Source organism: Camelina sativa, chromosome 19 (assembly GCF_000633955.1).
Source record: "Camelina sativa cultivar DH55 chromosome 19, Cs, whole genome shotgun sequence".
Classification (NCBI taxonomy): domain Eukaryota; kingdom Viridiplantae; phylum Streptophyta; class Magnoliopsida; order Brassicales; family Brassicaceae; genus Camelina; species Camelina sativa.
In genome coordinates, this window is record NC_025703.1 from 18,640,169 (window position 1) to 18,658,000 (window position 17,832).

The window sequence follows — 17,832 nt, forward strand, 5'->3', positions numbered from 1 at the left end:
GGTTTTATAGAATCTAGATAGCCTTTGAATAAAGAATAACTCTCTTTATTATGTTTAGACCAAAGCTCTCAATCTCTCATACCTTTGATAACAACTCAATCAAAGAAATTTATACTCATAACACAACTTTGTTATTCCTATTTTGATAATGGAAAACTTCTCTTTTCCTAATCCTAATACAAATAGAACTTTTACTTTTAGCCTATCTTGTCATTATCACTCCATTGTAAGGATGTCTTGGGCTCTAAGTCATCCAAGTTTATCCAACAGGTTTTGAATTGGTGAAGAAGAGGAAGAAGAAGATGGTGTTGTGTGACAATCCATCCCGCGGACTCCACTAGGCCTCCCGCTAGCCGCCCCAACGGACATCTGTTTTGCAGGTCAATTGGTGACAGCTTGTCATGTGGGAAGGTTGTTAACGGGTGGCGACCAAGGTTCGAGGAACGCCTGGCGCACCAATAACCTACGGGTGGATTTGGATGAATAGTTCCATTCTACGGTGAAGGGTTAGGATCGATGCCCTGCAGAGCCAGCTTGGGGTCCGTTGGAGCGGCTAACGGGAGGCTAGTGGGGTCCGCGGGATGGGTTGTCACATGTTGAATGAGAAACCTTGCTGTGTTTGTTTTTTTGTTTGGGAATTTTTCTGATTTTGAAAAAGAAAGCACAGTCCTTGTCTTTTTTTAAATATAAAACACCTTGTTGTTTCTCTTCTATCGAAGATCAAATGTCGTTTTTGAGTAAGCAAAACTGTTGTTTAATACCAAGCGTACTTCGAGTTCGAGTGGGCTCTCTGTTAAAAAAAGTAAAAACACTTCGACCTAATCTATACTAATAAAAAGTAGAAGCTATAAGCTCCTAAAGGCGGCCACATAGGATCTAAAACCTCCAATTGTGATTAGGCATGTCAATAATTAACATTTTTTAAAATTTGCAGAATTTTCTATATTAAGAATTATTTTAAACATCCTATCAGGATTTGACATGTCATTTATTAACATTTTTTAAATATACAGAATTTTTTTTAAAAAGGAAAATTTTAAATTTATGGAAATAAAAGAACTATTTACAATATCCCACATCGGCTAAAAAATTTTTAGACAATGGTTCAGAACCATTATAAATAAGATTAATATGCTTTCAACAACGAATGAGGAAAGCTTGATTTATCAGGCGTGCCAGTTTAATAGTTTTATTCGGTTTGATCCATTTTTTTATTTGATCAAACTAAAACTTTAAAAAGTTTCAAAAAATATATTAGAATATTTCAAATTTTTAAAAGTTTAAATATTATAAATATTGAAACTTTTAAAAGTTCTTAGCTTTTACTTTTGTTTTAAATATTATAATTTTAAAATTTTAAAATATTATAAATATTGAAACTTTTTAAAACTTTCAAATTTTATATTTCGAAACCTTTTAAAATTTTAAAATATTATAAATATTGATGTAATACATAAATTATCTTATTTATCTATATTTGTGCTTTTTATTTCTTATGAGCTGTGAAATATATATTTTGTGTATGATTTAATAGATGATTTGATATTATTTCATTAATTTTTTATTTTTATCTTATTTTTTATTTTTATGAGAAAAAAATGATTTTGTTCTTGGAGTTTGATGGGTTAACAAGTTGTGTGGTAGTCTAAAAAAATATTTTTCAGTGGAAGAATGTGAAGAAGTTGACGAGGAAGAAGAATAAAAAGAGTATAACGAAGAACCATACGGTAAAAGTAACAATGACAATTACCAGAAAATTTGACAATGAAAATGACAAGAAAAAATATGAAGAATAAGAAAATATGGAATAAAAAACACGAAAATATAGGTCATATCGATCAATTAAATATGAAACGAGTTAAATTCAGAATGATAAAATTGTTTCGTTTTTCTGGTGGTCAAAAAAATTGTTTAGGATATGTGAGGTCATCAGTTTGATTCACCTCACCTCGACGTCGAGTTAAATTCATGACTTATTTTTATCAGATTTGATTTTATAACAAAACTGATTTTTATATTTTTTAAAAATGTGTATCTGAAATTTATTTTTTTTCCTTAATACTAATTTAATTTTTTTTATAAAATAATATTTTATTACCGTCATCAATTATATATATATCAACTACGCGTGGGTTCAAAACCTAGTCTATACTAATAAAAAGTATGAGCTATAAGCTCCTAAGGCCGGCTACATAGGATTTCAAACAACCAATAGAAATTTTACATATCACTTATTAACATTTTATACAATTTCCAGAATTTTCTATATTAAGAATTATTTTAAACAACCTATCATGATTTGACATGTCATTCATTAACATTTTTTAAATTTACAGAATTTTTGAGAAAAAGGAAAATTTTAAATTTATAGAAATCAATAAAAAGTAGGAGTTATAAGCTCCTAAGGCCGTCCACATAAGATTTTAAACAACCAATAGAATTTGACATATCACTTATAAACATTTTATACAATTTCCGGAATTTTCTATATTAAGATTTATTTTAAACAACCTATCATGATTTGACATGTCATTCATTAACATTTTTTAAATTTACAGAACTTTTTAGAAAAAGGAAAATTTTAAATTTATAGAAATCAATAAAAAGTAGGAGTTATAAGCTCCTAAGGCCGTCCACATAAGATTTTAAACAACCAATAGAATTTGACATATCACTTATAAACATTTTATACAATTTCCGGAATTTTCTATATTAAGATTTATTTTAAACAACCTATCATGATTTGACATGTCATTCATTAACATTTTTTAAATTTACAGAACTTTTTAGAAAAAGGAAAATTTTAAATTTATGGAAATCAAAGAACTAAGCACAATATCCCACATCGGCTAGAAATTTTTTAGACAATAGTTCAGAACCAGTATAAATAAGATTAATATGCTTCCAACAACGAATGAGCAGGAAAACTTGATTTATCAGGCGTCCAAGTTTAAAAGTTTTATTTGGTTTGATCTGGTTTTTTATTTGATCAAATTAAAACTTTAAACAGTTCCAAAAAAATATTATAATATTTAAAAATTTTAAAAGTTTAAATATTATAAATATCGAAACTTTTAAAAGTTCTTAGCTTTTTAAAAGTTTTTAAATATTATAAGTTTTAAATTTTAAAAGTTTAAAAGTTTAAAATATTATAAATATTGAAAAAAATGTAATGACCCTCGCCAAAGGGTAAAATCCAGAATGAAAATCCTTGGGCCAAGGACGTGCATCGGACACGAATGGGAAGGAAAGGAGGAGAGTAGCGGAATTACAGAAGTAATGTCCGAGAAATTCTGGACGGATCGGGAGATGGCCGATGGTACCATGTACCATGTACCAAGTGCCGTACCGTACGTATGTACACGGACGGACATAGCANGTCCGGTTGCATGCCTTTTTGGCTGTAACGCGGTTGTTCTAAATGGGGTGAAGGAGAGGAAGCATACCGGGCCCTAGAGATAAACTTGTTTAAAACTTGCATGTTTTAGTACAAGTTATGTGCTGTTGTTGATGCATGTTTATGCATGTTAGTGAGAATTGCATGATAGCTTATTTGTTTAGCTAATTGTCTTCTGCATGCTATCTCTGGTTGTTGTAGTTGTTGTATGCTTGCGTGCATGTTGTTTGTTGTTGGGGTTATAGAGTTGGGGCTTAACTCTCTGCAGGAACCCTGAGCTCACTAAGTAATCTTAGATTACTTATGATAATTTTTTGTGCTGCAGGTAACCCTAGAGGGAACTAGAGGCCATGGTGAACGATAGGAAAACCGGAGTAGTTTTGTTTTTGGTGTCTATTGTAAAATACAAGTATGTTTTCTTTTTGTATCAAACTTTGGCTTTAGGCCTGGTGCAAAACTTTAAGACCTTCTGTTTAATCGGTCGTAATTAATGTTTTTTTTTAATCAAAGTAATCGGTTTTATTTTAAACGGGCGAGTGGTACTGATATAGACTTTGTCCGAGTCGGCTCAACACACGGCACGTCTGTAGGGTTGTAAAGCCTTAAGGATAGGCCGTGTGGTCGGGAACCTTACCGATGGACTGGCCAAAAGGGTCTTGATTTGTTCTTGTACTCGGCCGGACCGTCGATGAATGTTCCCATAGTAGCGTCCCGGTGCTGTCCGTGGTCCGCCCGACCATACGNATAAGGAGAGACTTTGAGAGAAAGAGTGAGCGAGAGAAAGAAGAGGTGGTGAGTTGTTAAGGAGAAGAAGAGAGAGTTCAAGACAAGACTATCGACCGCAAGTTGAAACGATAAGGAGATCGTTTTCAAACCAAGGAAGGGATCAGAGTGTGCCGTGAGAAAACTCAACAAAGGAGGCCGATCATCGCCAGTTTACAGTGAGTTCAGGCACATGTCTTGCCGGATTAGATGGAGAGTTGAAACTCCTATCTAGTGCGCGGATCTGCATGTTTATTTAGTTGCATGTTTTACCGGTTTAGATGGGGGAGTAAATACCACCATTTAGTACGCGGATTGCATGATTGTTGTGTTGCATGTTTTACCGGTTTAGATGGGGGAGTAAAGACCTCCATTTAGTACGCGGATTGCATGGTTATTGTTGTTGCATGTTTACTTGAATGTCTTTGTGATTTTCTTGTTTAAACACAAGCGCGGTGAGGTTACACTGGTTGTTAGTTCGAAATGTTCTAATAACCAGGGTGGTAACATGATAGGATACTTGTGAAATTATGAGCTTAAAACCATGAAAATTTCAAGTATCAAAATTGGTGAAGTCTTAATGCATTTGTCCGTGTGAAATTCCGGCTAAGCATGGTAAGACTTGGTATGGCTGTCCTTCCTATTCCGTACCACATGCAACCGCGACATGTAACCCATGTGCGTGTGTTGTAGGGCTGGTTACGAAGAGCTCGTAGGTCATTGGGTTCGCTACCCTGGCCGAAGCTGTCTACACGATGGTGTGACTTGAGAGAAGTCCGGTTACATGCTTTTGTGGCTGTAACGCGGTTGTTCTAAATGGGGTGAAGGAGAGGAAGCATACCGGGCCCTAGAAATAAACTTGTTTAAAACTTGCGTGTTTTAGTACAAGTTATGTGTTGTTGTTGATGCATGTTTATGCATGTTAGTGAGAATTGCATGATAGCTTATTTGTTTAGCTCATTGTCTTCCGCATGCTATCTCTGGTTGTTGTGGTTGTTGTATGCTTGCGTGCATGTTGTTTGTTGTTGGGGTTATAGAGTTGGGGATTAACTCTCTGCAGGAACCCTGAGCTCACTAAGTAATCTTAGATTACTTATGATAAATTTTTGTGCTGCAGGTAACCCTAGAGGGAACTAGAGGCCGTGGTGAACGATAGGAAAACCGGAGTAGTTTTGTTTTTGGTGTCTATTGTAAAATACAAGTATGTTTTCTTTTTGTATCAAACTTTGGCTTTAGGCCTGGTGCAAAACTTTAAGACCTTCTGTTTAATCGGTCGTAATTAATGTTTTTTTTTAATCAAAGTAATCGGTTTTATTTTAAACGGGCGAGTGGTACTGATATAGACTTTGTCCGAGTCGGCTCAACACACGGCACGTCTGTAGGGTTGTAAAGCCTTAAGGATAGGCCGTGTGGTCGGGAACCTTACCGATGGACTGGCCAAAAGGGTCTTGATTTGTTCTTGTACTCGGCCGGACCGTCGATGAATGTTCCCATAGTAGCGTCCCGGTGCTGTCCGTGGTCCGCCCGACCATACGGCGGTTAGGGGGAGTTACAATGGTGGTATGAGAGCATGGTTATGCTGCTATATATTACTCGCGTTTTCAAATTTTTCGAGTCAAAATGGTCGTAGTAGACACTTAGGATAATCCGGTTCGTTCATCACTAGGGGATTAGGTGGGATTAAGTAAACCCTTTGTTGATCGTGGATGCAGATGTCTCGTCAAGGATCTGAAAAGGGTGGATCAACGAACTTTTTGCCGGACACAGGGAGGGGTTCGAGTCAGCCGTTTGGTCCGGAGGAATGGGGTTCGTATCTTGGGGATGCCCAAGGGGAGGAATCGTTTCCAGGCATATTCGAGCCTAATATGTATATGCCTAAATGGGAGGTACCTGTCGAGATGCCGGGGTATACACCATCAAGTTCGACTTGGCACAACATATCGGAGGATGTGTATCCACCTGGTTTTCCATCGGTTGGTCAGTTCACTACCAATCCGAACCAGAATGTCTCAGGGGAGACCTAATGCGTGAGGGAGGCCAATGTACAGTGAATGTACCAGAGACCCAACAGACGCTTAAAATGATTCAAGAACTTCTGAGCCATATGATCCAGCAGCAGCAGTGGAACCAAACAAACCATTCGGTAGAGGATCCGTCGGATCACTTTTTAAAGTTGGTAATGATGATGAGGAACTTAGGTTTTCGTAAGTTTAAAGGAGATCCAAACACGGTGTTAGCAGACGCGTGGATGAAGGAATTGGAAACAAATTTCGAAATATCACGGTGTCCGGAGGAGTTTAGGAGGCCTATTGCGGTTAATTTTTTAGAGGAGGATGCCCGTGCATGGTGGGATAGCGTAGTTCCACGCTATCGGTACCAGTCTATATCATGGGAGATATTCAAAAGGGAGTTTGAGCAGAAGTACTTTCCACCAGCGTCGCGTTATCGATTGGAGAATCAGTTCTTGCGACTGGAGCAAGGTCCTATGAGTGTTCGCGCCTATGGGAGAATTTTTACAAGGCTTCGAAGGTATTTATACCAAGGAAATGACGATGAGTTAGCCATGGCCGGAGATTCTTTAATGGACTCAGGCCGGATATAAAGGGAAGATTGCACGCGGTGACATACCGAAGTGTTGCAGAAGTGGAAGAGAGAGCGGTTAGTGTTGAGGAAGCCATCAAGACGGAGAAAGAGATTGTGGCTCAGGAGAAAAAGGAGGAGCCAGTACAGCGGGATAAGACCGTGAATTTGCGGAAAGCAAAACATGGGTCAGGACGGAATTGGGGCACAAACCGTGGTAAGGGTAAAATGAGTGCTAGCCAAGGAAGTCGTGCGGTGAGCAACATGGATCCTAGGGGATGCTATGTGTGCGGTCAGCTTGGACATTTTGCTCGAGCTTGTCCAACTGTGGAGGAAACGAAGGGTACCAATATGTCAACTGTCACATGTTTCTACTGTGGCGAGTTGGGACATTATGCGAACTCATGTCCATCGAAGCCGGCCAAACCGAACGCCCAAACTGTGAACCGTGCCCAGCAAGTGAAGGAACCCCCATCAAAGAAGCAAGCAACCCAGGCGAATGTTTTTGCCTTAGGATTAGAGCCACCCAAACCTCCGCAGGCCGCGAAGGGCCCTATAACAGGTTTGATTGGGTTCTAACTCCTTTGTGATTGATTGGTTGTTTGCTTGTGTGTTTGGTTAGTTATTGCATTGCATTGTGTTATATGTGCTTTGCGTTTAGGAACATTACTTGTTAGTGGTAACCCCACACATGTACTGTTCAATTCGGGAGCGTCCAATAGTTTTGTGACTCCCGAAGTGGCTGACAAGTGGGGAGACTTGTGTGAGGAAGAGGTGAATATCAATGTCTACACTGCTGGTAATCAACCACCACTGAAGGCAAGAAGGTGGTTCAGAGAAGTGTCGATAGTCTTGCAAGAGATCAACCTTCCAGTAAGTCCGTTAGGGATGCCGTTAGAGAGGTTTGATGCTATTTTGGGAATGGATTGGTTATCGGAACACCAAGCCCATATAGACTGCAGTAGGAGCAGAGTTGTGTTTGAAAACAGAGGAAGGACACCCCTGGTTTTCAACGGAATTAGCCCGAGTAAAACGGTATATTTCGCATCGGCGTTAAGAGTTGGGAGATCGTTCGAAGAGGAGAACGTGTATTTAGTCACTCTAACTGCTGTGGGAGGAGATGACAGGGAAGGCATGGAGGTTGAGGAAATTGTCGTAGTCAGGGACTACGAGGGCGTGTTTAGTCCGTTAGAAGGATTGCCTCCGCCAAGGGACCATCCTTTTACCATAAATCTGGAGCCGGGAGCAACCCCAATTGCTAAGGCACCGTATCGTATGGCACCAGCGGAGTTAGCTGAACTCAAGACTCAGTTAGAGGACTTGTTGGAGAAAGGTTTTATCCGACCAAGTTCATCGCCATGGGGAGCCCCAATGCTATTTGTCAAAAAGAAAGATGGAAGTATGCGTTTGTGTATTGATTACCGAGGAATCAATAACATAACCATCAAGGACAAGTATCCGTTCCCACAGATTGATGAATTGTTATATCAACTTAGAGGAGCAAGTTGGTTCTCGAAGATTGATTTAGCCTCTGGCTATCATCAAATTTTGATTGCGGAACAGGATGTGATGAAGACCGCTTTCCAAACGAGATACGGCCAGTATGAGTTTGTGGTAATGCCGTTTGGGCTTACCAATGCACCGGCAGCATTCATGCGGTTGATGAATGAAGTTTTCCATGACTATCTGGATCGATTCGTGCTAATATTCATCGATGACATCCTGATATATTCACGGAGTGCAGAAGAGCACGCAGAGCATTTGAGGAAAGTGTTGGAGAGACTAAGGGAGAAAAGGCTGTTCGCGAAGTTCAGCAAGTGTACGTTCTGGCAAAGGGAAATTGGATTTTTGGGGCACCGAGTTTCGGAGCAAGGCGTGTCTGCCGACCCAGAAAAGATTGCCGCAATTCAAGATTGGCCAAAGCCAACATCCGTGTCAGAAGTTAGGAGTTTCCTAGGTCTTGCCGACTATTATCGGAAATTCGTGAAAGGATTTTCATCTATTGCAAAGCCTTTGACACGACTTACGGGTAAAGGAGTACCTTTTATATGGAACGAAGAGGTGGAAGAAGCTTTTAGGAAGCTAAAGGCGACATTGACCCCAGCACCAGTGTTAGCCCTACCGGAGCCAAACCAACCATATTCTGTGTTCACGGATGCATCAAGAGTTGGTATTGGATGTGTTTTAATGCAATGGGATAGAGTGATTGCCTATGCATCCCGACAGTTAAGGAAGCATGAGGAGAACTACCCCACACATGACCTAGAAATGGCAGCCGTGGTGTTTGCATTAAGGATATGGAGATCCTACTTGTATGGAGAAGTTGTACATGTATTTACGGACCATCAAAGTCTTAAATACTTGTTCACGCAACCAGATCTCAATTTGCGCCAGAGAAGGTGGATGGAATTCATTGCCGATTATGATTTGAAAATCCAGTACCACCCGGGTAAAGCTAATGTGGTAGCAGATGCACTAAGTCGAAGGAAAGCACAAGTTGGTGCTGAGAAGGAGGTGGAGTTCTTAGCTGATGAATTAAAGAAAGTAAGGCTTTTAGCCTTAGAGGGAGAGTCCAATGAGCCGTTGGGTTAACAAGCTGTAACTCAAGCGAGCCTGTTACATCAAATCCGGGAAGAGCAACCCAAGGACGAAAACTTAAAGAATATCATCGAGGAATTGAGGAGTACAGAAGGACCGAATGCTAGTGGATACCACTTAGCAGACGATAGTACGTTACTCCTTAACGGGAGAATAATTGTACCTGATCGAAGTGGTCTGCGGGAGGAGATATTGAGGACAACTCACAGCTCACCGTTGAGTATCCATCCGGGGAGCACCAAGATATACAAGAATATACGGAGGTATATCATTGGCCTGGATTAAAGAGAGCAGTAGCAAAATGGGTGAGCCAGTGTGACTCATGCCAAAGAATGAAGGTAGAACATCAAGTGCCAGCGGGATTGCTTCGCAACTTGCCCATACCGACGTGGAAATGGGATTCCATTTCGATGGATTTTATTACTGGTCTACCTACAAGGAAGGGAAGAGTTAACGATGCAGTTTGGGTAGTGGTTGATCGTTTAACCAAAGTCGCCCACTTGGTTTCGGTGAAGAGCACGGATCAAGCGCCAATTTTGGCAGAAAAGTTTATCGATGAGATCTTGAAGTTGCATGGAGTGCCTGCAAACATTGTTTCCGACCGAGATCCAAAGTTTGCATCAATATTTTGGCAGGATTTGCAGAGGGCTTTGGGAACTGATGTTCACCTCATTCCACTCAGAGACTGACGGACAGACGGAGAGGACTATCCGAACCATAGAGGATATGATCCGACTATGTGCATTGGAATGGTCTACAGATTGGGAAGGGAATCTGCCATTGGTTGAGTTTGCGTATAACAATAGTTATCACTCCAACATTGGCATGTCGCCATTCGAGGCGATGTACGGGAGACCTTGTCGAGCACCTTTGTGTTGGACTGAAGTTGGGGAAAGGACGAGTTTCAATCACAAGTTGATTGATGAGACCACGGAGAAAGTCAAGTTTATTCAGGAGTGTATGAAGAAGGCTCAAGATCGCCAGAAAAAGTACGCCTATCGAAAAAGGCGAGAAGTGGAATTTGAAGTTGGAGATATGGTGTACTTGAAGGTTACACCGCAAAAGGGCAAGGATCGATTTGGTAAAGTGGGAAAGTTTGCAGTAAGGTTCATAGGACCGTATCAGATTGAGCAAAGGATTGGAGAAGTAGCCTACCGGCTAACCATGCCCGAGGTTATGCGACTGCATAAAGTCTTCCATGTTTCGCAACTACGGAAGCACATACCAGATCCTAACATGATTGTGCCCGAGCCCATCGAGGAGTTAGAGTCAAACCTCACGTATCCCGAAGGACCTTTTGGGATAGGGCAAAGAAGAACGCGGAAGTTGAAGAACAGGAGTATTCCACAAATCCAAGTATTTTGGGGAAGGCAGAACCGCAAAGTTATTACTTGGGAAGATGAGGATAGGATTCGCGCCAGGTATCCTCAGCTGTTCATCGGAGAAGATGAAGCAAGGCCATCGGAACCTTATGGAATTCGGGACGAATTCTATTAAGGGGGGAGAATGTAATGACCCTCGCCAAAGGGTAAAATCCAGAATGAAAATCCTTGGGCCAAGGACGTGCATCGGACACAAATGGGAAGGAAAGGAGAAGAGTAGCGGAATTACAGAAGTAATGTCTGAGAAATTCTGGACGGATCGGGAGATGGCCGATGGTGCATGTACCATGTACCAAGTGCCGTACCGTACGTATGTACACGGACGGACATAGCGGATGAACGCCGAACAATTTAGGAAGCGTATGGACGTGGACTAAGGACGGAAAAGGATCCACTAAGAGAAGTGATTATTTTAATCAAAGTGGAATCTCCACTAAGATTATTTTAATCAAGTGGACTTTAGTGGGAGATTATTTAAATTTTGAAGAGATAATGGGGTTTAGTGGCCAAGTGTTGATGTTAGAAGCTCACACTTGTGAACTCGCATGCACTAAGAGGAGAAGAAGAACTCGCATGCATTGGTTGCTTCCACCACCCAAAATTCTCTATTTAAGGGACCTCACTTCTCTCATTTTCGCACAAAGTTACAAGGGGTAAGGAGAGACTTTGAGAGAAAGAGTGAGCGAGAGAAAGAAGAGGTGGCGAGTTGTTAAGGAGAAGAAGAGAGAGTTGAAGACAAAACTATCGACCGCAAGTTGAAACGATAAGGAGATCGTTTTCAAACCAAGGAAGGGATCAGAGTGTGCCGTGAGAAAACTCAACAAAGGAGGCCGATCATCGCCAGTTTACAGTGAGTTCAGGCACATGTCTTGCCGGCTTAGATGGAAAGTTGAAACTCCTATCTAGTGCGCGGATCTGCATGTTTATTTAGTTGCATGTTTTACCGGTTTAGATGGGGGAGTAAATACCACCATTTAGTACGCGGATTGCATGATTGTTGTGTTGCATGTTTTACCGGTTTAGATGGGGGAGTAAAGACCACCATTTAGTACGCGGATTGCATGATGGTTTTGTTGCATGTTTTACCGATTTAGATGGGGGAGTAAATACCTCCATTTGGTACGCGGATTGCATGGTTATTGTTGTTGCATGTTTACTTGAATGTCTTTGTGATTTTCTTGTTTAAACACAAGCGCGGTGAGGTTACACTGGTTGTTAGTTCGAAATGTTCTAATAACCAGGGTGGTAACATGATAGGATACTTGTGAAATTATGAGCTTAAAACCATGAAAATTTCAAGTATCAAAATTGGTGAAGTCTTAATGCATTTGTCCGTGTGAAATTCCGGCTAAGCATGGTAAGACTTGGTATGGCTGTCCTTCCTATTCCGTACCACATGCAACCGCGACATGTAACCCATGTGCGTGTGTTGTAGGGCTGGTTACGAAGAGCTCGGAGGTTACCGGGTTCGCTACCCTGGCCGAAGCTGTCTACACGACGGTGTGACTTGAGAGAAGTCCGGTTGCATGCCTTTGTGGCTGTAACGCGGTTGTTCTAAATGGGGTGAAGGAGAGGAAGCATACCGGGCCCTAGAGATAAACTTGTTTAAAACTTGCGTGTTTTAGTACAAGTTATGTGTTGTTGTTGATGCATGTTTATGCATGTTAGTGAGAATTGCATGATAGCTTATTTGTTTAGCTCATTGTCTTCCGCATGCTATCTCTGGTTGTTGTGGTTGTTGTATGCTTGCGTGCATGTTGTTTGTTGTTGGGGTTATAGAGTTGGGGATTAACTCTCTGCAGGAACCCTGAGCTCACTAAGTAATCTTAGATTACTTATGATAAATTTTTGTGCTGCAGGTAACCCTAGAGGGAACTAGAGGCCGTGGTGAACGATAGGAAAACCGGAGTAGTTTTGTTTTTGGTGTCTATTGTAAAATACAAGTATGTTTTCTTTTTGTATCAAACTTTGGCTGTAGGCCTAGTGCAAAACTTTAAGACCTTCTGTTTAATCGGTTGTAATTAATGTTTTTTTTTTAATCAAAGTAATCGGTTTTATTTTAAACGGGCGAGTGGTACTGATATAGACTTTGTCCGAGTCGGCTCAACACACGGCACGTCTGTAGGGTTGTAAAGCCTTAAGGATAGGCCGTGTGGTCGGGAACCTTACCGATGGACTGGCCAAAAGGGTCTTGATTTGTTCTTGTACTCGACCGGACCGTCGATGAATGTTCCCATAGTAGCGTCCCGGTGCTGTCCGTGGTCCGCCCGACCATACGGCGGTTCGGGGGAGTTATAACGGTGGTATGAGAGCATGGTTATGATGCTATATATTACTCGTGTTTTCAAATTTTTCGAGTCAAAATGGTCGCAGTAGACACTTAGGATAATCCGGTTCGTTCATCACTAGGGGATTAGGTGGGATTAAGTAAACCCTTTGTTGATCGTGGATGCAGATGTCTCGTCAAGGATCTGAAAAGGATGGATCGACGAGCTTTTTGCCGGACACAGGGAGGGGTTCGAGTCAGCCGTTTGGTCCGGAGGAATGGGGTTCGTATCTTGGGGATGCCCAAGGGGAGGAATCGTTTCCAGGCATATTCGAGCCCAATATGTATATGCCTGAATGGGAGGTACCTGTCGAGATGCCGGGGTATACACCATCAAGTTCGACTTGGCACAACATACCGGAGGATGTGTATCCACCTGGTTTTCCACCGGTTGGCAGTTCACTACAATCCGAACCAGAATGTCTCAGGGGGAGACCTAATGCGTGAGGGAGGCTAGTGTACAGTGAATGTACCAGAGACCCAACAGAAACTTAAAATGATTCAAGAACTTCTGAGCCATATGATCCAGCAGCAGCAGCGGAACCAAACAAACCATTCGGTAGAGGATCCGTCGGATCACTTTTTAAAGTTGGTAACGATGATGAGGAACTTAGGTTTTCGTAAGTTTAAAGGAGATCCAAACACGGTGTTAGCAGACGCGTGGATGAAGGAATTGGAAACAAATTTCAAAATATCACGTTGTCCGGAGGAGTTTAGGAGGCCTATTGCGGTTAATTTCTTAGAGGAGGATGCCCGTGCATGGTGGGATAGCGTAGTTCTACGCTATCGGTACCAGTCTATATCATGGGAGATATTCAAAAGGGAGTTTGAGGAGAAGTACTTTCCACCAGAGTCGCGTTATCGATTGGAGAATCAGTTTTTGCGACTGGAGCAAGGTCCTATGAGTGTTCGAGCCCATGGGAGAATTTTTACAAGGCTTCGAAGGTATTTATACCAAGGAAATGACGATGAGTTAGCCATGGCCGGAGATTCTTTAATGGACTCAGGCCGGATATAAAGGGAAGATTGCATGCGGTGACATACCGAAGTGTTGCAGAAGTGGAAGAGAGAGCGGTTAGTGTTGAGGAAGCCATCGAGACGGAGAAAGAGATTGTGGCTCAGGAGAAAAAGGAGGAGCCAGTACAGCAGGATAAGACCGTGAATTTGCGGAAAGCAAAACATGGGTCAGGAAGGAATTGGGGCACAAACCGTGGTAAGCGTAAAATGAGTGCTAGCCAAGGAAGTCGTGCGGTGAGCAACATGGATCCTAGGGGATGCTATGTGTGCGGTCAGCTTGGACATTTTGCTCGAGCTTGTCCAACTGTGGAGGAAACGAAGGGTACCAATATGTCAACTGTCACATGTTTCTACTGTGGCGAGTTGGGACATTATGCGAACTCATGTCCATCGAAGCTGGCCAAACCGAACGCCCAAACTGTGAACCGTGCCCAGCAAGTGAAGGAACCCCCAGCGAAGAAGCAAGCAACCCAGTCGAATGTTTTTGCCTTAGGATTAGAGCCACCCAAACCTCCGCAGGCCGCGAAGGGCCCTATAACAGGTTTGATTGGGTTCTAACTCCTTTGTGATTTACTGGTTGTTTGCTTGTGTGTTTGGTTAGTTATTGCATTGCATTGTGTTATATGTGCTTTGCGTTTAGGAACATTACTTGTTAGCGGTAACCCCACACATGTACTGTTCAATTCGGGAGCGTCCAATAGTTTTGTGACTCCCGAAGTGGCTGACAAGTGGGGAGACTTGTGTGAGGAAGAGGTGAACATCAATGTCTACACTGCTGGTAATCAACCACCACTGAAGGCAAGAAGATGGTTCAGAGAAGTGTCGATAGTCTTGCAAGAGATCAACCTTCCGCTAAGTCCGTTAGTGATGCCGTTTGAGAGGTTTGATGCTATTTTGGGAATGGATTGGTTATCGGAACACCAAGCCCATATAGACTGCAGTAGGAGCAGATTTGTGTTTGAAAACAGAGGAAGGACACCCCTGGTTTTCAACGGAATTAGCCCGAGTAAAATGGCATATTTCGCATCGGCGTTGAGAGTTGGGAGATCGTTCGAAGAGGAGAACGTGTATTTAGTCACTCTAACCGCTGTGGGAGGAGATGACAGGGAAGGCATGGAGGTTGAGGACATTGTCGTAGTCAGGGACTACGAGGACGTGTTTAGTCCGTTAGAAGGATTGCCTCCGCCAAGGGACCATCCTTTTACCATAAATCTGGAGCTGGGAGCAACCCCAATTGCTAAGGCACCGTATCGTATAGCACCAGCGGAGTTAGCTGAACTCAAGACTCAGTTAGAGGACTTGTTGGAGAAAGGTTTTATTTGACCAAGTTCATCGCCATGGGGAGCCCCAGTGCTATTTGTCAAAAAGAAAGATGGAAGTATACGTTTTTTTGTATTGATTACCGAGGATTCAATAACATAACCATCAAGGACAAGTATCCGTTGCCACAGATTGATGAATTGTTAGATCAACTTAGAGGAGCAAGTTGGTTCTCGAAGATTGATTTAGCCTCTGGCTATCATCAAATTCCGATTGCGGAACAGGATGTGATGAAGACCGCTTTTCAAACGAGATACGGCCAGTATGATTTTGTGGTAATGCCGTTTGGGCTTACCAATGCACCGGCAACATTCATGCGATTGATGAATGAAGTTTTCCATGAATATCTGGATCGATTCGTGATAATATTCATCGATGACATCCTGATATATTCACGGAGTGCAGAAGAGCACGCAGAGCATTTGAGGAAAGTGTTGGAGAGACTAAGGGAGAAAAGGTTGTTCGCGAAGTTCAGCAAGTGTAAGTTCTGGCAAAGGGAAATTGGATTATTGGGGCACCGAGTTTCGGAGCAAGGCATGTCTGCCGACCCAGAAAAGATTGCCGCAATTCAAGATTGGCCAAAGCCAACATCCGTGTCGGAAGTTAGGAGTTTCCTAGGTCTTGCCGGCTATTATCGGAAATTCGTGAAAGGATTTTCATCTATTGCAAAGCCTTTGACACGACTTACGGGTAAAGGAGTTCCTTTTATATGGAACGAAGAGGTGGAAGAAGCTTTTGGAAGCTAAAGGGGGCATTGACCACAACACCAGTGTTAGCCCTACCGGAGCCAAACCAACCATATTCTGTGTTCACGGATGCATCAAGAGTTGGTGTTGGATGTGTTTTAATGCTAGGGGATAGAGTGATTGCCTATGCATCCCGACAGTTAAGGAAGCATGAGGAGAACTACCCCACACATGACCTAGAAATGGCAGCCGTGGTGTTTGCATTAAGGATATGGATATCCTACTTGTATGGAGAAGTTGTACAGGTATTTACGGACCATCAAAGTCTTAAATACTTGTTCACGCAACAAAATCTCAATTTGCGTCAGAGAAGGTCGATGGAATTCATTGCCGATTATGATTTGAAAATCCAGTACCACCCGGGTAAAGCTAATGTGGTAGCAGATGCACTAAGTCGAAGAAAAGCAAAAGTTGGTGCTGAGAAGGAGGTGGAGTTCTTAGCTGATGAATTGAAGAAAGTAAGGCTTTTAGCCTTAGAGGGAGAGTCCAATGAGCCGTTGGGTTTACAAGCTGTAACTCAAGCGAGCCTGTTGCATCAAATCCGGGAAGAGCAACCCAAGGACAAAAACTTAAAGACATTCATCGAGGAATTGAGGAGTACAGAAGGACCGAATGCTAGTGGATACCACTTAGCAGACGATAGTACGTTACTCCTTAATGGGAGAATAACTGTACCTGATCGAAGTGGTCTGCGGGAGGAGATATTGAGTACAGCTCACAGCTCACCGTTGAGTATCCATCCGGTGAGCACCAAGATGTACAAGAATATACGGAGGTATTATCATTGGCCTGGATTAAAGAGAGCAGTAGCAAAATGGGTGAGCTAGTGTGACTCATGCCAAAGAATGAAGGTAGAACATCAAGTGCCAGCGGGATTGCTTTGCAACTTGCCCATACCGACGTGGAAATGGGATTCCATTTCGATGGATTTTATTACTGGTCTACCTACAAGGAAGGGAAGAGTTAACGATGCAGTTTGGGTAGTGGTTGATCGTTTAACCAAAGTCGCCCACTTGGTTTCGGTGAAGAGCACGGATCAAGCGCCAATTTTGGCAGAAAAGTTTATCGATGAGATCTTGAAGTTGCATGGAGTGCCTGCAAACATTGTTTCCGACCGAGATCCAAAGTTTGCATCAATATTTTGGCAGGATTTGCAGAGGGCTTTGGGAACTGATGTTCACCTCATTCCACTCAGAGACTGACGGACAGACGGAGAGGACTATCCGAACCATAGAGGATATGATCCGACTATGTGCATTGGAATGGTCTACAGATTGGGAAGGGAATCTGCCATTGGTTGAGTTTGCGTATAACAATAGTTATCACTCCAACATTGGCATGTCGCCATTCGAGGCGATGTACGGGAGACCTTGTCGAGCACCTTTGTGTTGGACTGAAGTTGGGGAAAGGACGAGTTTCAATCACAAGTTGATTGATGAGACCACGGAGAAAGTCAAGTTTATTCAGGAGTGTATGAAGAAGGCTCAAGATCGCCNATGAGCACCTCATTCCACCCAGAGACTGACGGACAGACGGAGAGGACTATCCGAACCATAGAGGATATGATCCGACTATGTGCATTGGAATGGTCTACAGATTGGGAAGGGAATCTGCCATTGGTTGAGTTTGCGTATAACAATAGTTATCACTCCAACATTGGCATGTCGCCATTCGAGGCGATGTACGGGAGACCTTGTCGAACAC

At 42.3% G+C, this 17,832-nt stretch overlaps 2 protein-coding genes across 2 annotated transcripts; both read left to right on the plus strand.

The window, feature by feature from the left end:
- Positions 15,400 to 16,128, plus strand: LOC109130861 (RNA-directed DNA polymerase homolog). Its single transcript, XM_019240936.1, has one exon. It carries the CDS (start codon positions 15,400 to 15,402, stop codon positions 16,126 to 16,128), a length of 729 nt encoding a protein of 242 aa, XP_019096481.1.
- LOC104767961 lies at positions 16,446 to 17,628 on the plus strand. The gene is made up of 2 exons (XM_010491917.1): positions 16,446 to 16,903; positions 17,277 to 17,628. The coding sequence occupies exons 1-2, from the start codon at positions 16,446 to 16,448 to the stop codon at positions 17,626 to 17,628; spliced, it is 810 nt and encodes a 269-aa protein (XP_010490219.1).

Coding starts and splice junctions, on each gene's coding strand:
- LOC109130861 (XM_019240936.1), top strand. CDS start 15,400: ATGGGGAGCCCCAGTGCTATTTGTCAAAAAGAAAGATGGAAGTATACG.